This window comes from Sciurus vulgaris, assembly GCF_902686455.1.
Source record: "Sciurus vulgaris genome assembly, chromosome: 6".
In the NCBI taxonomy this organism is placed as follows: Eukaryota; Metazoa; Chordata; class Mammalia; order Rodentia; family Sciuridae; genus Sciurus; species Sciurus vulgaris.
The window spans coordinates 25,480,001-25,498,485 of record NC_136466.1 but is presented as its reverse complement, the minus strand read 5'-3'; the positions used below and the strand labels follow the sequence as shown (position 1 = coordinate 25,498,485).

At 51.0% G+C, this 18,485-nt stretch overlaps 1 protein-coding gene across 3 annotated transcripts in view; it reads left to right on the top strand.

Moving 5' to 3' along the window:
• The window catches only part of GALNT10 (polypeptide N-acetylgalactosaminyltransferase 10), a 222,184-nt gene that overhangs the window by 188,600 nt on the left and 15,099 nt on the right, over positions 1 to 18,485 (top strand). For all 3 annotated transcript variants that reach the window (XR_013764815.1, XM_079145961.1, XM_079145960.1), the window contains 2 exons: positions 1,571 to 1,688; positions 17,335 to 17,442. Coding sequence is in view for 2 of the 3 variants with exons in the window: in XM_079145961.1 (XP_079002087.1) it covers positions 1,571 to 1,688; positions 17,335 to 17,442 (226 nt within the window). In the remaining variant the exon portion in view is untranslated. The remainder of the gene's footprint in view (positions 1 to 1,570; positions 1,689 to 17,334; positions 17,443 to 18,485) is intronic.

Below are 18,485 nucleotides of genomic sequence, written 5' to 3'. Positions count from 1 at the left end.
AATGTTAGACCTTTGACCTCAGGGACACAGCAGGTTAAGGACAGCAGAATTGGAGGGAGGGTTAAACAATCCTGGTCCCCTTTCCTTTTCGCTACCACCTGTTTCTCCAAGGTTCTCCCTGACTGGAGGCCGCATATCATGGTGGTGAAGGGTGTGGACTGGGGTGATAAGAGGGTCGGATCCCAGCAGCACCACCTAGGAGCAGTCGCCTTTCTGCTCCAGTTCCGCGCATGCAGAATGCAGGTGACCGTAAGGAGGCCTGCCTCGTGAGGAGTGGATTTGTTTTATTAGTAAGTAGCCAGAGCACCTGGCGTATGCGAGCCCTCAGTAAGCAGTCAAGGGCATCCCATTTAAAGGAGGCCCCTCCTGTGCTGGAAAGGCCCACCTGCTGCGGGAGGATTGCCCCAGGAGGGTTAAGTAAGGCCCACTGCCCACCAGCTGACCTTTCCCGCAGCCAGGCAGGCGAGTGGGGGCTGCTGCCGAAATGTTCTGGTATGAAGGTCTAGAGTCTTCCAGTGGAACCAGACAGGGACACAGCCACCCTCCAATAGATGGTCACACAGCAAACACTGCTCCTACCAGGTGCTGGCCCTGTGTGAGGACCACTGGGGGGTGCTGGCCAGCAGCAGAGCATGGTGCAGGCTGACTCCCTGTTCCCCTGGGTGCCCCTCAATTTGTCACCTCTGTGCCCTGCTGATGTCATTTCTTCATCCTCAATGTCTTCCCTTGCCTTTTCTCCCTTATCCAGACTCACTCAAAGGCCATCTCCTCTGAGTGCCCATCTTTGTCCTCCCCCTGCCCTGCTCAGCCCCAGAAGTAGGAGGGAAGCAGAACACTCCCCTCATGTTCCTGTGGTGCTCTGGTCTGCTCCTCCCAGAGGCCCTTACTCCACTCCACCTGTGTTCTGGATCTTTGGGTCCTGAGGTGGCTGCCCCATGCACTGGCTTCCCCTTAAGTGATTTACCTCTGTACCCCTCCAGGACCAGCAGATAAACCAGTGGGGGATCAAAAGGATGGAGCTCATCTTGCCTCCTGGTTTAACTGAAAGAACAGAGACCTTGGCTTCCATACGCACCACCAGTGTCTGTGCCAGGCTAGCTGAACACGAGCCATCAGAGAAGCAGGTGCCTAGGTGCCAGCCCCAGGGTGGTTTCAGAAGGCCTGGCGAGGGCCCAGCAAGCTCTATACTTTTTCATCCTCTAGGAGAGTCGCAGCACAGACAGGCTTGGAGACACCTGATTCAGACCATTTAACTCGGGGGAGGACTGGATACATAGAGAGATTTGATATTTATATCTATCAAGCAGCTGCGAGGCCGTGGGAAAGTACTACTGTGATTTCATTCCACAGGCATTCTCAGGTGTTAATTGTGTGAGGGAACTTTGGATCTACTTGGTTAAAATGCAGCATTTACGAAGGGCCAAGAAATAGGAAAGCCTGGTGCCCTTCCCCCAAAGGACCTTGAAGCCGCAGGTGGACGCAGCTGTGTCCCAGGAGCAGCCCAGAACACCATCCCTGGGGAGCGGCCAGGACATATGCATCCTCACGCCACGTTCTCTTCCTTTGACAGGTCTCCCGTGATGGCCGGTGGGCTGTTTGCCGTGGACCGCAAGTGGTTCTGGGAGCTGGGCGGGTACGACCCCGGCTTGGAGATCTGGGGAGGAGAGCAGTATGAGATCTCCTTCAAGGTGAGCCGGCGCTCACAAGCCGCTTCCCGGTGCCACCACTCCTTGGTCCTGGGCCTGGCAGGCTGCCTGCCTGGAGTCTGAGCCTGGGAAGACTCGGGGGTCGCAGGGTTCTGTAGTCCCTTTGCTCCTCAGTGGGCCACTCAGTGTCTGCATGTGTGGGACAAGGGTGGGATTGCTGTGGGGGCACCCTAAGGCCAAAGGCTGGTCTTGCTGGCATTTGCCTTACATCTCTTCTTAAGATGCTGGAATAAGGGCTGGGGATATAGCTCAGTTGGTAGAGTGCTTGCCTTGTGAGCACAAGGCCCTGGGTTCAATCCCTAGCACTGCAAAAACGTGCTGGAGTAAGATGAGTCTCCCTTCCAGCCAAGATGGCATGTCCAGCAGCCCACAGTGGGGAAGGAAGGCCACAAGATGCATAGGCCATAGAGGACTGCTCTGCTCTGCTCTGCTCTGAGAGTGAGTGTGTGGCCTCACAGGTTCAAAGATAGCCACTAGGTCACCCCTCTCTCTCTTTTGTATCTGTTACTGCAAGAGTTTGACATAGAGGCCAGAGGATAAAAGCTCCAATTGAGGACTCAGAAAGACCTGAGTTCAAATCCCCATTCCAACACTAGGTAACTGTCTGACTTCAAGCCTTCTTTCCTCATCTGAAGTAAAGGAATAGTGACACTACCTATCTCACAGAGCTACTGCGAAGATCAAATGAGCAAATGTCTAGACAGTGCTTAGCCTACAACACGGGAGCGTGGCCAGTGATTAATAACTGGTAGACATTGTTAAGGGTGCAGCGAATATTTACTATAACCTGTTTAATCAGCCCGTGGGCTATAGAAACTTTTGACAATGGTAGTAAAGGAGTTTCTAGTTAACTAGTATCTAGTTAACTACTCAAATGTGAGTGCACATTCTCCTCTTTATTTTGGGGTTCCTTTGCATTATCAGGTGAAGAAGGCTAAGCCCTGTGAGAGGAAGGTTAGCTTGCCCTGTGCCCTTGTGGTCCACCATCTTCCAGCATGTTCAGAACCTGAGTAAGGCAGATCCCCAGCCCACAAGGATGGCCAGCGACATTACTGAGCTGACACCTGTGAACACACAACCCTGATGCCCCCTCCCCAAGAGTTGGGCAAAGGGCCAGCAGCAGATGGCCAAGGTCAGACCCTAGCCCTGCCACTTCCTACCAGCTGTGTGATCCTGCAGGAGGAATCCACCTCACTGGGCCTCAGTTTCTGGTTCCATAAAATGAGTGTAGTGATGCTTTAAGTCTCATGGGTTGTTGAGAGGATTAAGTTAGATGATGTTTGTTGGGTGCTCTTGATAAATATCCTAAAGGTTATTATCATTATCAACCTATAATGTAGTGTTACCTGTGATGCTGGTTGAGCCAGTCAGAACTGGGGAACATAATTATTTTTGCACAGGAGATTAATCCCAGGGACACTTCACCACTGAGCCACATCCCAGCCCTTTTTGTTTTTTATTTTGAGACAGGATCTCACTAAGTTGCTTAGAGTCTTGCTAAATTACTGAGGCTGACTTTGAACTTGCAATCCTCCTTTATCAGCAGGAAGACAGTGACCTAGAATGCGGCTGAAATGTTATCCTGGTTTGAAAGGCAGTCTGTGTCTGCTTTAACCTCCAGAGTTCTGAAGCTGTCTCCCTTGAGGATAGCAGCACCCCCCGAAATAAAACAAATGCTAATATCCAGGTGTGACATCCAACACATTTAACAGCTCTGATGGCACAAGCACCAACCAGTCAGATGCCAGCCATAAGCAATGTGCATCCACTGTGGTGTGTGACAGCCGAGTTTCCACCTGACAGGACACTGTGCAGGCCCTTTGCACATCCTGGCCCATTTCATCCTCACGACAGCCTGAATTGCACCTACTTCACAGGGGGATGTGGAGGGTTCAGACCACACAGTCAGAAGTAGCTAAACTGGGCCTGAACCTAGGCCTGCCTGATCCAAAGCTCTAACCAGCTGTGTTTGTGGAAACATCAAAGGAAAGCCACTGAGAGGGAAAGGAGCCTAAGAAAGTGGCTGCTATTGCTTGCCCTTTCTTCTCAGTTGTTTCTCTTCTTGGGATTATTCCTATTTGCTTGGATATTCTGCATTCTCTTAGCGAATTGAATTAGTAACAACCTAAGTCAGAAATACCAGATAACTTTTGTCTCCTAGCCAACTCTGGAGCATTTGTAGGGCTGCTGCATTGAACATTGATATGTATTCTGAGGCTGGATCCAGGGCCACAGGTGTGGGTTTGGTGAGGTTGGCACAAAGGTCATTTATTTAATATCCCTGACCCATGCAATCTAACTTTCCAAATGTCACATTCCTCTGGGCATGGTGGCTCAGGAGGCTGAGGCAGGAGAATCACAGCCCAGCCTCAGCAATTTAGTAAGGCTCTAAGCAACTTAGCAAGACCCTGTCTCAGAATAAAAAATAAAAAAGGCTGGGGATGTAGTTCAGTGGCAAAGCATCCCTGGGTTCAATCATCAAAAAAAAAAGAAAAAAAGAAAATGACACGTCAGAAGTAACAAAACCAGATACAGTGAAATTATACCCAAAATAGTTTGAACTGCACAGTTGCCCAAATTGTCTATTAAATATTGATCCATTGATTAAATATTGATCTATGTTAGTACCCAGAAATGGGCACATTTGAGTCGTAAGTTCTTATCAGGATTGAACTGCAGTAGGGTAGGTCAGCTTGTGTTTCACTCCCAGCTGTATCCCTGAAGGATTGCCTGGCGTGGAAAAGCACTTAATAAGTACTTGGTGATTAAATACTCAAAGCAGTTGTGCCACTGGCCAGAACCGGCTCCCAGCTCCCAGCTCCCATCTAGCTCTTTGGTTTAGAAAACCCACTTTCACAAACTATAGAGGGCTATGGAGAAAAGCAAAAAGAGAAAGGTGTGCACAAAGGAATGTCTAAACCCCAAACGCTTTCATTCTGTGTGTTTCAAAGACCCATCTAATGTTGCTCATCAGGCAATCATGGCAGAACAAATGGCATTTTTCCCCACATGGTTTATTTACAAAGGCTTGGTAATGAAGCCATATTGGAAGTCTCTGGTCCAGGAGAAGGAAGAAGGCTGGCTCGCATTCCCATTTGATCCAATTATGTCTGTCACTCTCGAGGGGAAATGAGAGGCTCCGAGGTCTGGAAGGGACTCTTCTCCCTTGGCTCTGTCTCTCCTGGCTCTGAGAACACCGCATGTGCCAGTGCATTGTGTCCCGGCCCTGCGGAGGCCTGCCGAGGCAGAGGGAGCCGGAGAGCCCAGCCATCTGCAGCAGCTCCCCGCTGCTGAAACCAACTTCATTTTCAGCCAGAGCCAGGCATCTACCAAGGGCCAAACTCCCTCCAATTAATCTCCATTCAGCTCCTCTTCCTGGTGAAAGAGTAAAGAGACTGGCCTAAAAGACACAAGCGTATTTCCAGAAATTAAGGTAAATCAATATTTGTCATCGGGACTCATAGATTAATACTTTGGCTCTGATTCTAGACCAACCTGTTTATCCTGATGGGAAAACTCCAGAAAATATGTCCCAAAGGTTCTGGGATTTCTAGAAGAGCCGGTGGCTCTTTCTCTTTCCGTCCCCCTCCATCTCTGACCCAGCAGAGCTTTGGTTTCCCAAAGGTGAGGTCACACGGTCAGAGTTCCCCCACTCAGAGTTAGAAGTTAGACTCTTCCCAGTCCTAGTGGTTGGATGAATATGGAACTCGGTAGCCTGGCCTCCCTGGGTGGAAAGCCCAGGTGCCATGCCCAGAAGGGGCAAGCCACAGATGTCCACCTCACAGGACTGTCCTCCACCGTTCCCTCTTCCTAAGGCACCTTACCTTAGTCGCAGCTCATATGAGTGGTTTCCTTGCAGCTTAGGGACCATCCCAAAGTCGGTCCTCCCATCTGCATGCACCCAGCCTGGCTCAGGATACCCCGTTTTTACCGACCTCAAGATCTTGCTCTCCCTGCTGGACTCTGGGCTCCCTGGAGGCAGGGGTGTTCTCCTCCACCTCTACACCCCAGTCTCTGACTCATGAAGCTGTTTTAAATACAGATGCTCCCTGGCTTACAGTGGGGCTTCATCCTGATAAAGCCATTATAAACCAAAAATAAAACGCAGAAATACATTTAAAACCACTAACCTACCAACCACCCCAGCTGAGCAGCACAGCACACTGGAGGTCCTTTCCCTAGTGACCATGTGGCTATGTGGGAGCGGCAGTTCCCTGCCTCTGTCCTGCCCCGTGAGAGAAGAGCCTAGCATACGTCGCTAGACTGAGAAAAAAAATCAAAATTCAAAGTAAGGCTTCCCCTGAAGTTTTCTCACTTTTGCATATTGTAAAGTCAAAAAATCCTAAAACAAGCCATCAGAGTGGAGGACTCCATGACTGTCTGTGACATCACTTCCAACTGATAAACCTTGCACTGCGCCCCCCCCAGTACATATGGTACCATCTTGGGTGATGCTGCCTTGTGGGCAAGGCGTTCAGCAGGAAGACAGGGCCCTGGCCTCTTGTCTCTCTTCTCCACCCATCTGGAGAGCCCCGGCCAATCACTCCACCTTCCTGGCCCTCACATCCTGATGGGGTCCTTCCTCCCCCATGAGCCAGGGTAGAGTAGGATGCTCTGGGGAAAGCCCTGTGGCTTTCACAGGTCCAGGGGTGGTCTGAGTTAGAGAGGGCAGAGACGAGATGAGCAGAAAGGGGCTTGCACCTTGTGCCCCAGGAGGCCAGGACTAGAATGTATTCAACTACGAGACACAGGAGAAAGAATCCAAGCAGAGCCATAGCACCTAACTAGACTAAGAAAAATGTGTGTCTTGGGGCAATGTAAATGGTTGTATCTTCTGTGAGTAGTGAAATCCATTACATTTTGGCAAAATCCATTACGTTTCAGAGTAAGCACATCCTTCGACCTAAAATTTCATGCCCAGAAATTCCAAGAAAGACAACACATAGGTAAGCAAAGAACTAGGTAGGAGCTCTTTGCTGAAATATTACTTACAATTGGGTGAGATCAAAAAAAGACCTCTAGCATATACCAAATTAAAATCATCGCTAAAAATGTGTTTACATTTCCTTCATGGATAAATATGTTAGAGCACATATAAAGAATGGAATATTACATAAAAGAAGTTAGATGCCTCCAAAATTAAGTTTTAAAAAGATGACTGAAAACTAGTGTGTGTGTATATGCATACATACGCACACACACAATATGATTCATGACAAAGGTCTGGGCGTGTAGCACCACGGGCCTGAGTTTGATCCCCCGTTCTGCAAAAATAAATAGATAATTTGTCAAATGGCTGTTTTTAGCCATTTGACAAATGCAAAGGAAAACCTTAGAATATCCTTAGACCAACCAATGTTTCTTGAGCACTTACCCTCAGTAATGTGTGGGGACCTGTGCCTAGACCTGTACCATTTTTTTGTGTGTGTATGTAAAATTTTACTGAAGCACAATATACATGTAGAAAGTTGCTCAAAATATCAAGTATACAGTCCATTAATTTTTAAAATGAATACATCCACACGACCAGTCCTCAGATCAAGAAATAGAACATCAGAGAGAACATTCAACCTTTGATGTTTGGGAATTGGCTTATTTCACTTAGCATGATAGTCTCCAGTTCCATCCATTTACCAGCAAATGCCAAAATTTCATCCTTCTTTATGGCTGAGTAATATTCTGTTGTGTGTATATACCATAGCTTCTTTATCCATTCATCTGTTGTTTCCATGGTTTAGCTTTTGGGAATTGAGCTGCTATAAACATTGAAGTGGCTGCGTCACTGTAGTATGCTGATGCTAACCCACCACAAGGAAGGGGAAGATTAGAAGTTCATTGGACTAGACAAAGGGGAATGAAGGGAAGGGGGGGGGATGGGAATAGAAAAGCCTGGAGAATGAATTGGATGTATCTTCCCTCCTTATACATGAATACACACCAATGTAACTCCACGTCTCATACAACCACAAGAATGGGATCCTAATTGGAGCAAGTTATATTTATTCTGTGTATGTATAATATGTCAAAATAGACCCTGCCACGTATCTCTAGAAAGAACAAATTTAAAAATGAAAGAAACAGAACGTCAGCCCTGAGAGCCTCCCACGTGCCCTTAGGGACCATGCCAACGCTGGCCCTGCGTCTGCACGCCCCAGCACGGCTCGGAGTTCTGTTTTCACCCGACCCCAAGCTCTCCCTCTCCTCCCTGTTACCCGCCGCCCCACGTTACTGCGTCCTTCTTCCTCCTGAGGCAGCACTTCCGCTCTCCACCCTCCCCACTTTATAGGTGCGCAAACTGAGACCTAGGTGAGATCACTTCCAAAAGGACCCACGTGCTTTCAGGCTTCTTGTCCCTAGTGACCATCAGGGGTAAGAGGGCTGCAGAGAACAGCTGTGCCTGTCCGCCTGATGTGCTTCTGAAACACGGCACATGTTCATGATCACTGTTTATCACTTCCATGATCAGGAAAAAAGGCAGGAAGTTTCATAACCACAAAGGAAAATGTCTGGCTCCTGGCCACCCCTCCTCACATACATTCCACTGCATGGTTTGGGCCATTTGCAAGCTCAGGGATGAGAGTCCCCAGAGGTCAGGCCACCGACAGGGCATGGCAGAGAAGACTCCCAGGGAAGGCCAGGCCCACTAAGCGTGGGCTGCAAGGTCTGCTATAGGGGACGGGCACCCCACTGTCCTTGGAAAGTGGGCACCCCACTGTCTCCATCTTCCTGTCATGGAGCAGGGGTGGGTGAGAGTGATGGAAAACCACCTGAGTGTTCAAGGGGGGAGGGACAGAAGTCAGGAAGGTCCCTGAAGCTTGTTCTAGAGGGAAAACTACAGAGGCCGAAGCCTTGGAGTAAGTGGGGTCTGCTTGGTTTGACACTGATACAATCACCAAAAAGGTAGCCCAGTCCTAGACCACCTCCAGCAGATTCAAAGTCAAAATAATCACTAAAAAGGTCTCAGACTTTTCTCCCATAAAGCTCAACAGCATTAGCTGTGAGGTTTACAGGTGTACGCCTATAACCCCAGCAACTGGAGAGGCTGAGGCAGAAGGATCTTAAGTTGGAGGCCAACCTGGGCAATTTAGCAAGACCCTGTCTCAAAATAAAAAATAAAAAGGACAGAGGAAGTAGTTCAGTAGCAGAGAGCCCCTGGGTTCAATTTCCAGTACAGGGGTGGGGGCAGCTGCAAGAACCCTAGTGTTTCAAGAGAATCAAGTGAAATAGAGAGGCAGCACACACCCCAGAAGCTGCTCAAGGGTGATACTGCGACCTGATGCTCAGACTGGTTAGGTGACTGGGCCAGGGTCTCCCAGCCAGAAGGTGGCAGTGCCAGGGCTAAATTCCAGGTGTCTGGGCACATCTCCTTCCACCTGGTGGGAGAAACAGAGAAAAGGTGTGTCCAGTCTCGAGAGGCCACTGTCAGGCAGGGCTGTAAGGTCAGGACCAGCTCTGAGGAGCCCTTAAGTTGCTGCACAGGAGGAGGAAATGATTTCCAAAGGCAGCCCTGGTAGGAGGGGCGATCTGGCCACCCTCTTAGCACCTGTGTGGCAGTGCATTTCCATGTCCTTGACGCCAGCCTCTTCCAGGGGTCTGCTTCTCCAGCCAGCTGCAGCGTCACTGCCAGGAACCTGGCGCCCCCTGCTTGCTTCCTGGGGTGTCTGAGTATGCTGGAAACATGCTCTGTTGAGTGCACCTTTTCATCCCAGGGAGCTGTCTGCTGGGAACAGGGATATGTGGCACTCTGCTCCTGACTCCCGGCCAGCCTTTTTTGAAATTCCATGAGTGTCCATCTGTGGAGTGTGGCTCTCCCCTGTGCCTCCAGGGAAACAGCTCAAAGGCCCAAGGATCATCTTCAGTACAGAACTTCCTAACCACACACTAAGCTCTTCGTGTTGTGGCTCTTCAGTGCTAAAAATGGTAATAATAGTTTCTTCAAAGAGTGTTTCAAGAACTAAATAATACATTTATGTGGCCTGGAGCTGGACAAAGAGGAAGCATGTGATCAATGGTAGCTGTAGATCCTAACCCTCACATTAGGTAAAGAGGCAGGACAGCAGGGGACTAAGTCTGTGGGCCTGGGTTCTAGTGAAGGCATGAGTAACCAGTAGCTTGAGAAAATGACTTAATTCATCTGTAAAATGGGGATTGAATAGTCCTTACTTCATAGTAAGGACTGAGCATGAGCATATTAGTCAAAAGTATACTGTGAGTTTAGCTCAGAGCCTGGAACAAAACAAACCATCAATGAATGGTAGCTGTCATTGTTGCGGTTTTTGTAATCACTCTGTGGTCGCAGGAAGACAGGAGTGGAAAGAACTTTGAGTCTGGCCAGACAGAGGTGGAGGCCTTGGCTCCCAGCCCAGCTCTGGAACAGACTCTCAGTGAGACCTTTGCCTGAGCTTTGTGTCCTCATCTACAAAGGGACACTAATATCCCAAGTTCACAGGACAGTTAGGAGGTATCATGTGAGCTGTCAGATACATTCACCTGAGGGAGACTCACTATTACAGTGCACAGTTATGCTCAAGTATGGTTCCTGGACAAGCAGTGTTAGCAGCACCTGAGAACTGAACTTGTAGCATTGGTAGAAATGACGACGCTGTACCCAGGCTGCCCGGCCATCTGTGTTTTACAAGCCCTCTGGGTTCTTCTGATGCTCCCCCACACTGTAAAGAATAGGTGGGGCCTGGTACAGAGAAGATGCATAGGCTTGGGTGTGCAATGACAGTGGAAATGGGCAGGTTGTTTGGTAGGTTGGCCAACAGGTTCCAGCACCTTCTTCCAGCTTTCAAGGTTCTGTATCATTGGGTCCACCCTTGGCAGCTGATTTCTGTTCCATTTCTTCCAATGGAGTTTTAAAGCAAGCTGATTAATGACCAGGGTCGTGTGTGCCTGGATGAATGAGTTCATTGACGTTTGCACTGGGCCACGACACTGATGGGAAGAAAAGCACACGTGCACCCAAGTCAGAGAACTGAGCGTCGGCAGCTGTTTCTCATCCTCACGTGGTGCCGGGTGCAGTGAGGATAGGAGGTGACAGGAACTGGGAAAGAGGCCCTTGTTTGCAAGCCAAGGGTGATTGCTGTGTTCTGCAGGCAACACAAGAGCCCTAGAGGCCTTTGAGGAAGACCAGGATGGGTTAGGACCCGCCCGAGGAACATTAAATGGGGAGCGCACAGGCTCACTGGAGACCTCAGATCTGCCTGGTTTTGGGAAACCCGCCCAGGTTTCATTCTGGACTCTCCTGTTCTGAGCTGAGGAAGCCTGGGGCAGACACTTGATTTTAGTGGGCCTTATTTTACTCCGTGTGAAAGGGCGTGATGGTGCCTTCTTGCTGGGCCGCTGTAAGATGCCACATTTCCAAATAGGAGCCAGCCTAATATAAGGCAAACACCCTCTTTGTTGAGACTGGTTAACTATAAGCAGGGAAAATGTTAAAATAGTCCATTGTTTTTCATTACTGGGAACTGAACCCAAGGGCCCTTTACCACTGAGCTACCTCCCTGGCCCTTTTTATTTTACATTTTGAGACTGTTAGGCTGACCTTGAACTTGCAATCCTCCTGCCTCCACTCCCAAGTTACTGGGATTACAGGCATATGTCACAGTGTCCAGCAAAATAGTCAAATATTTAATTACTAATTTATAGCTGAATTTACATCTGGAAACCATATTGCATAAAAATAATATATAATTTAGATGTTAATTAAAATTGGTTTTAAGACTAAAATAAAATTGTACTTTTCTACTCTTTTTTATTCCTAACAGTATCTAGTAACCATTATAAACATCAAAAACTAGCATGGCTGAGGTCATTTCATGCCAGCGAGACTTCTTGGAAATAAGATCTTCTTGTTCAAAACGATTACATTCTAAATACTCTGAGTTTCTTTTTTGGGGAATTGGGTGGGGTGCATGCAGTGCCCACACCAGCTGCCGTGTGTCCAGGTGACCCATGCGGAGAGCTCACAGTGTCCTCTGCACTTCCCCAGGGCCTCGATTCAGCCCCACCACCACCTTAGGAGGTAGGAGGCGTGGTTGTTTTTCCCATTTTACAGATGAGGACACTGAGGCTTCCACCCATATGAAATTTGCTTAGGAGCTTGGATCGAATTAGACCTCAGTACTGGCAACTCCAGAGCTGAGCTCATGACCACCACCCTAGGTGCCTCCAAAGCACACAGCTAATGCCGAATAATTGGAGACAATTACTATCATATTATTTTCTCCAAGTACAACTGATGAGGGTTTGAACACCACGGGGGTCCTCAGCTACGATGCCAACTGCTACAGACCGGCTGGCTGCCGGTCTTCTCCCTGTCGTGAGCCAGTGGGGCTGTGCCATTCCTGGCCAGCGTCCAGGCAGCCATTTCCCGACAGGTTCACCCAGCCCCTGCTTGCCGCCTTCCCGGTGGGATGGCCCCTCGCACTCGCTCAGGCCCCTTCGTGATCTCCTGATGCACATCACCGCTCGCCTCTTTCCTCCTCCGTTTGGGAGATAAGAGCGAGTAATTGTCTTTTATAGACATGGCAATGAAGCCTGTCATCACACAAAAGAAGTTTGCTAATAAAATAAATCAAAGCAGCAATGGAAATGAATGGGGAGCAGCTTTTACAATTAGATTTGTACTTGTCTAGTGGCATTGTGCTTCCGTGAGAAGACGACTCCTCCTCAGGGGAGGAAAAGGGCAGCCGGAAAGAGCTGGCAGGCCATGCTTGGAATCCCCTGGGGGTGGGGCCAGGAGGGGAGGAGCTGGCTGGCACCAGACAAAACGTACCTCAAGGAGAAGGACTGCAAAAATGTCACCTCGGTGCCTGTGTTTGTCCCATCTCAAACATGATGGGTCCTGGGCCAGGTGTGACCTGACTGCAACCCGCCTATAGCTCCCTTGTCTCTGCCACCAGCTGACCTCCTGCCAGTGGGTGAAAGAACAATGCCTTGGATGGCCAGACCCCAAGATGGCACCCAGTGGCTTTGCCTCACCCACCTGGCCCCATCAGTCCCTGTTAGTTCCAGATTTGGCCACCAAGTCAGCTGGGAAACTAGACCACGGGATAGACAACACAATGGTGTCGGCAGAAGGGCAACACTGTGAGTTCAAGGTGGTGTATTTCCCCTCCTGCTGCGAGTAGAAATGACTCCTGTCCATCGGGATCGCTGGGGCCGGGCTTCAAGCTCAGAGCTTTGTGCAGTTGTCCGGCTGTCCCCGCAGCCTTGGAGATGACTGTCCGTGCCCACGTGGGGAGAGTGAGGCCCCCAGGCTGAGCCACTTACACAAGGTCCCATGGATGGCGTGGTGGCGTTGGGACCTGACACGGGTAAGGCTGCAGCGTGCACTCATTGCATCCACACCTTGGTTGTCCAGGTCTCAAATGGCCATCACCTCAGCCATGAAGGAAGGGAGGGGCCTAAGGATTGCGAGAGTGACCTAGGCCCTGAGCAGATCTGCAAGGCTGGGACCTGTGACCAGCTGCCAGCTCCACCACTCTGCCTGTCTTTCATAACCCTGGAAAGAGAGGTCCCCTCCCCAGCCAGTCTCGGGGCCCTACCTCTCCAGTGTCAGAGTTGAGAGTTGATTGTCACAAGAGAGAGGGGGCCGAGAGGTGACCATGTCTGTCCTCCTGTGTCTGGCCTCCATGTCTGGCCTCCTGTGTCTGTCCCACTTCACACAAGACAAAACTCAGTCAGGATCCAGCCTGAGAAGGACGGAATTGGGACCTTGTACCCAAGATAGCAGCTCCCGCCCAGACCCAGGACTCACACTCTTGCCAAGATTAAAAGCCACAGGGCGTTTCCCCTGGATATAAGAGCATTCATGATGAAACCCTCTCTCTGGTCAGCTCCCTGTCCTCGAGACTGGCATCAGTCTCACTCGCTTGCTCCTTTGTGAACTCTGCAGGGACAGCATAGGTGCCTGTTACGGACAGAGCACTGTGCTAGCTCTGGGGGTCTGAAGGCAAAGATGCAGGTGCGACCCCTGCCCACACTGAGCTGAGGCTGGGGGCGCAGAGAGGCCAGTAAGGACTCTTACACTAAAAGCCACAGAAAGCCATCTTAACCGATAGTAGCCAGGAAGAAGGCTGGGGACTGACTGTCTTCATCATGACTAGACCCAGGTCTCCACTGGGGGTCTGTCTCCCTCTCCACCCTCCCTCTGTGCTGGCTAGGTCACAGGCAGGTCCTCCTTCACTGTGTGGGGGCAGAGGTGGCCACTGGCAGCTACAGCACAGGGTCCCCTTTGTCACTCCATCCCAGAGAAAAATACATGGCACCCTCAACCCATCAGCAACCATCAAAATCCTCTATCACAGCCAGGCGTAGTGACACACGCCTGTGATCCCAGCCACTTGGGAGGCTAAGGCAAGTTTGAGGCCAGCCTCATCAACTTAGAGGCCTTCGGCAACTTAGCAAGACCCTGTCTCAAAAGAAAATAAAAATGGGGCTGGGGATGTGGCTCAGTGGTTAAACAGCCCTGGGTTCCATCCCCAGCACCACCCCCCGCAAAAAAAAAAAAAGAACCCTGCTGTCTCACCCTGCCTTACACCAGCTTCAGAGGCCACCAGGCCAAGTGCTGCAGAGGGACAGTCCCCAGAACAGAGAAGGTGTGCAGGATAGGCAAAACACCGAGTGCCAACAGCAGGGAGGTCCGACCTGAGGGCTAACCATGTGGCTCATTGAGATCGCACCCCTGACAAAGACAACAGAGGCAAACTGCAAGCGCTGTGTGTGGCCCTGAAGGACAGGGCCGCCCAGCACTGTGGGGCCCAGCGGAGGTGGTCAGGCGTGGGGCAGAGGGAGGAGCCTGTGGCACGAGCTGGGCTGTTGGAGGGAGGAGTGTGGCAGGCAAGAGATGGTGGAATGAGAGAGGTGAAGGGCTGCAGGGACAGCAAGCGCCACCGTGTTGACGTCTGTGTGCGAGGCACTCTGGGTGGCCGGCACTGGAGTCCCCACAAAGGACTGGGAGTTTGGCAGCAGCTTTTGCTAAACAACTTTCTGTGTCTCTGGAGGGAGTTTACGTTGAGTCTGCCCCAGGGCATCGTGTCCCGGGCAAGGGAACATGGCACCAACCCAGCACCGGAAGCCAGGACGACCCTGAGCTACACGCATCCGGGGAGCCTGAGAACATTCGGGTGCCTCGAACCTCCAGGCAGATCGAGATCACCCTGGTTCCTCAGGAGCCTCCAGGCTGGGGGCCAGCATGGTCAGGGCCAAAGGAACCAGAGGTCACAGCAAAGAGGCTTTAGAAATGGATCATCTGTCTGTAAAAAAGAAGGTTCCCTGCCAGGCAGAGCGGGAGACGCAGCCCCGTTAGCTAATGCAAGTTTAACATGGAGCCGAGGAAGCTGGACGCCAGCCCGCTCAGCTGCCCAGGAGACAGTCAGAAATCGAGTCCCTCTCCTGCTCAGCCCTCGACCACCAAGAGGTAGAAGGCAGCCCCAGCGGCCTGGGCCATATCCACCAGACAAAGGGACAGGTCCACATCAAGCTCTGTATAAGGGAAGAGTCATCGTTATGGGGTGCTGGCACCTGATCAATATCTCCCGCTTTGAAAATCAACTTCTTGGCTTGGCCTTGACATTAATCCACCGTCAGGAGCCCATTATCTTGAGACCTCCGTTCTGTTCTATTGACTTGCTCCATTCTTTTCTCCCCAGATCTGAATGTACTTGTGCTCCTCCCGGTGGCACTTCTCCTAATTGGTGCCCCGTGCAGATCCCTCTTGGGGAGCCGAGGCTGGAGACCACAGGAGGGAGCGGGGAGTACCCTTAGATGTGAGGCGGCTGAGCGGTCCCGCTAGAGTCCCAGATTCCTCGGGACGGAGGCCCAGCCCCCAGCATCCCGCGAGCAGTTCAGGCTAGAAAAAGGGCTCTTTTGCACAGAATTGGGGTTACCGATGTCTCCAGTTCTACCCGTCACTCCACAAATGAGAGAAAATGGAATGAAATGAATAAAAATGTCCCAGATCCAGCAGGGTCTCACCATGGCCACGCCTCCCCTCCTCCAAAGCCATGATGGCCTCCAATCTGGGCTGTCGCCAGAGCCTGCCTAGGCCTTCCCTGCTGCGGGCCTGTGCCCCGCATTGCCTTCTCCACTCCAGTCACCGCCCTGCTGCCCATCCAGTAATGCACATTGTCGTTGGAAACTGTCCCCATATTGGCTCCTGCTGCCGCCACAGAAGATGAGCCCCAGACATGCATCTTAACACAACCGACAGTTGCTGTCTCCCAGGTGCTCTTGGTCTGGGGCTGGGGACTGGCCATGTTTGATAGTTCTGGCCTGGGTCTATCATGAGGCTGTGATCAGGAAATAAGCCAGGGCCACCGCCACCTGCAGGCTTCACTAGGACTAGAACATCCACTTCTAAGATGGCACACTGGCGTGACTGGCACTTGGGCGTCAGACAGACAGCTGTCCCCACATGGACCTCTCCAGAGCACTGTTTCCCCCGCCCCCACACCACTGAGCTGCACCCCAGTCCCACCTTAGCACTGCTTGTCAGCTGCTCCCCAAAGCAAGTGATTACAGAAAGAGGCAGAAGCCACAGCATCTTTACGACCGTCACCTCTGTCACATCCCACTGGTTACAATGGTCAGTCCTCGTGTGACGCTTTGGGGAGGCATCCCCCCCACCCCGAGGCACAAGTGCTAGGAGGTGAGGACCATTCCAGGCCACCTTAGAGGCTGGTCACCACACTCCCCTTCCGGTGAGAGCAGGGTCCTTGGCTAATTCACTGCTGTGTGTCCCCAGCACAGTATGTGACATGCAGCAGATACTCCCTAATTCTTAGTCGAGCATGCGAGAGTCACAGAGCACTACCTTGATCGGAGTCATAAAGCTGGTAAATGGTCAGGATCTGAACCGAGGCCGCCTGGGAGGGTCCATTTAGGCTGGGTCCCCTCCGTGGTATGAGTCAGTACTAACTGTGCGTAACTGTCATGGATTCCCATGCTGCTGTCAGGTCAGCATGCAGTCAAACTCAGGAGCTCTTGGGATGCCAGACATTCCTCCCTGGAAGGGGGACAGGAAGAGAAGCATCAGCCCCTGATGGCTTAGTGAGCCAGAGTGCAGAGGAGCTGGGGCAAGGAGGCTGGCGGAATGCCCATGGGGACCCAGCAGGACGCTTAAAGATCTTGAGGAAACTTCCAGGATCTACAGTCAGTAGATGCACAGAACCTATGTGCCACCTTGTCCCCTCTCCTACTTGTGACAGACCTCACTGGGCCATCGCTGTGGCCTTGCCCACGCTTGGGCCCCCGCTGCCTCTTCAGAATTCTCAACACAGTACTCAAGCATCCATAGTGTTTAAGACTCAGACCTGGAGTTGGTTAAAACTGGGTTTGAAATTCCGGCTCCACCACTTCCTGACTCCATGACCTCGACAGCTCTCAGCAACTCTGGCGGCAGTTTCCGCATCTGTAATGTCCCTCAGCATAGTGCCTGAGCCGTCAGCTCTCTCTACTGCTGCTGCTTTGTCTGTGTTTGCCCACCTCGCTGCTTGTGTGACGGGGCTTCGGCAGACCGTCCGGCTGAGGCTGTCTGAACACACTGGAGCGTGCTGGCCTTTGAGGGGACAGTGAACTGGAGGCAGAAGCATGATCGTTTTTCTCCCTTCTCACCCTGCAGGTGTGGATGTGTGGGGGCCGCATGGAGGACATCCCCTGCTCCAGGGTGGGCCATATCTATAGGAAGTATGTACCCTACAAGGTCCCTGCTGGAGTCAGCCTGGCCCGGGTAAGGTGGTGGCTTTCCTTGGGGTGGGGGGTGCAGGGGTTGGTTGAAGTTGACCCACAGCACTGAGGCACCTTAGGGCCCCAGGCTGAGTGAGCACTAGGAGTGAGGATGTGCCCCCTTCTCCAGGCAGAACCCAATTTAAAAGAACTTACTTAAATCCCTGCATACCCACTTAAAGGCTGTGTGACCTCGGGAGGATTGCTTAACTCCTCTGAACCTGTTTCTCTCTTTGTTGAAAGAGAGCTAATTCCTTTCAACTTTTAGCCTTGCTCGGAAAAGTAAGGAGATGATGATACAGTGTCTCAAAGTGTGACACATGAAATTATCTGAGGTGGTAGGCACAGGAACATTTTTATTTTCATGTGTTTAAGTTGAAGTGGATTAAAAATGAATGCGTATTACTGTAGCAAACTGGTAACTTCACAGATATTAGGACTAAAATGAATGTAAGTGTGAAGTTAGATCACAGGTGATTTAAAGAAACATGATAGATAAGTACTAATACAGTTGGTGTGCAGTGGTTTGGAAAACCAGAGACGGTGTTTAAAAGGTCCCGTTGTGAAGGAGGGGTTAACAGATATCTTCTCTTCTTCCCACCCTTTTCCCAGTTCCATTGCCAAGAACTAGGTGACAAGCTATTTCACTGCCCTAAAATGGTCTATATCAATCCTGCCTTGAATTAAATTGGCCACTGGCTACAAATGGAAATGCTAGCCAGACTCGGGGGAGAGGGGAGGAGCAGTATTAAATGTCTTGGGAAAAAACAAATCAAGGTGACCACAGAAGAGAAACGAAGAGGAGGGAGGATCCCCGATGCAAAGAACCGCGGGAGGTTTGGGGGCAAGCCTCCGTGGAGCCCAAATGAGACCCGTGTGAGCCTGTCTGACTTCCCCAACGCCGCCTCCTTCCGGCAAGATTGCAAACTCCCCGTCCCTCTTCACCCAGACTCGTTGTCCAGTAACTTATAACGAGAACAGAGGCTCAAAAAGGACGCCAGACTCCCTCAGTGGGTGGGAGCTGAGCTCTGGACTGCCGGGCTGCTT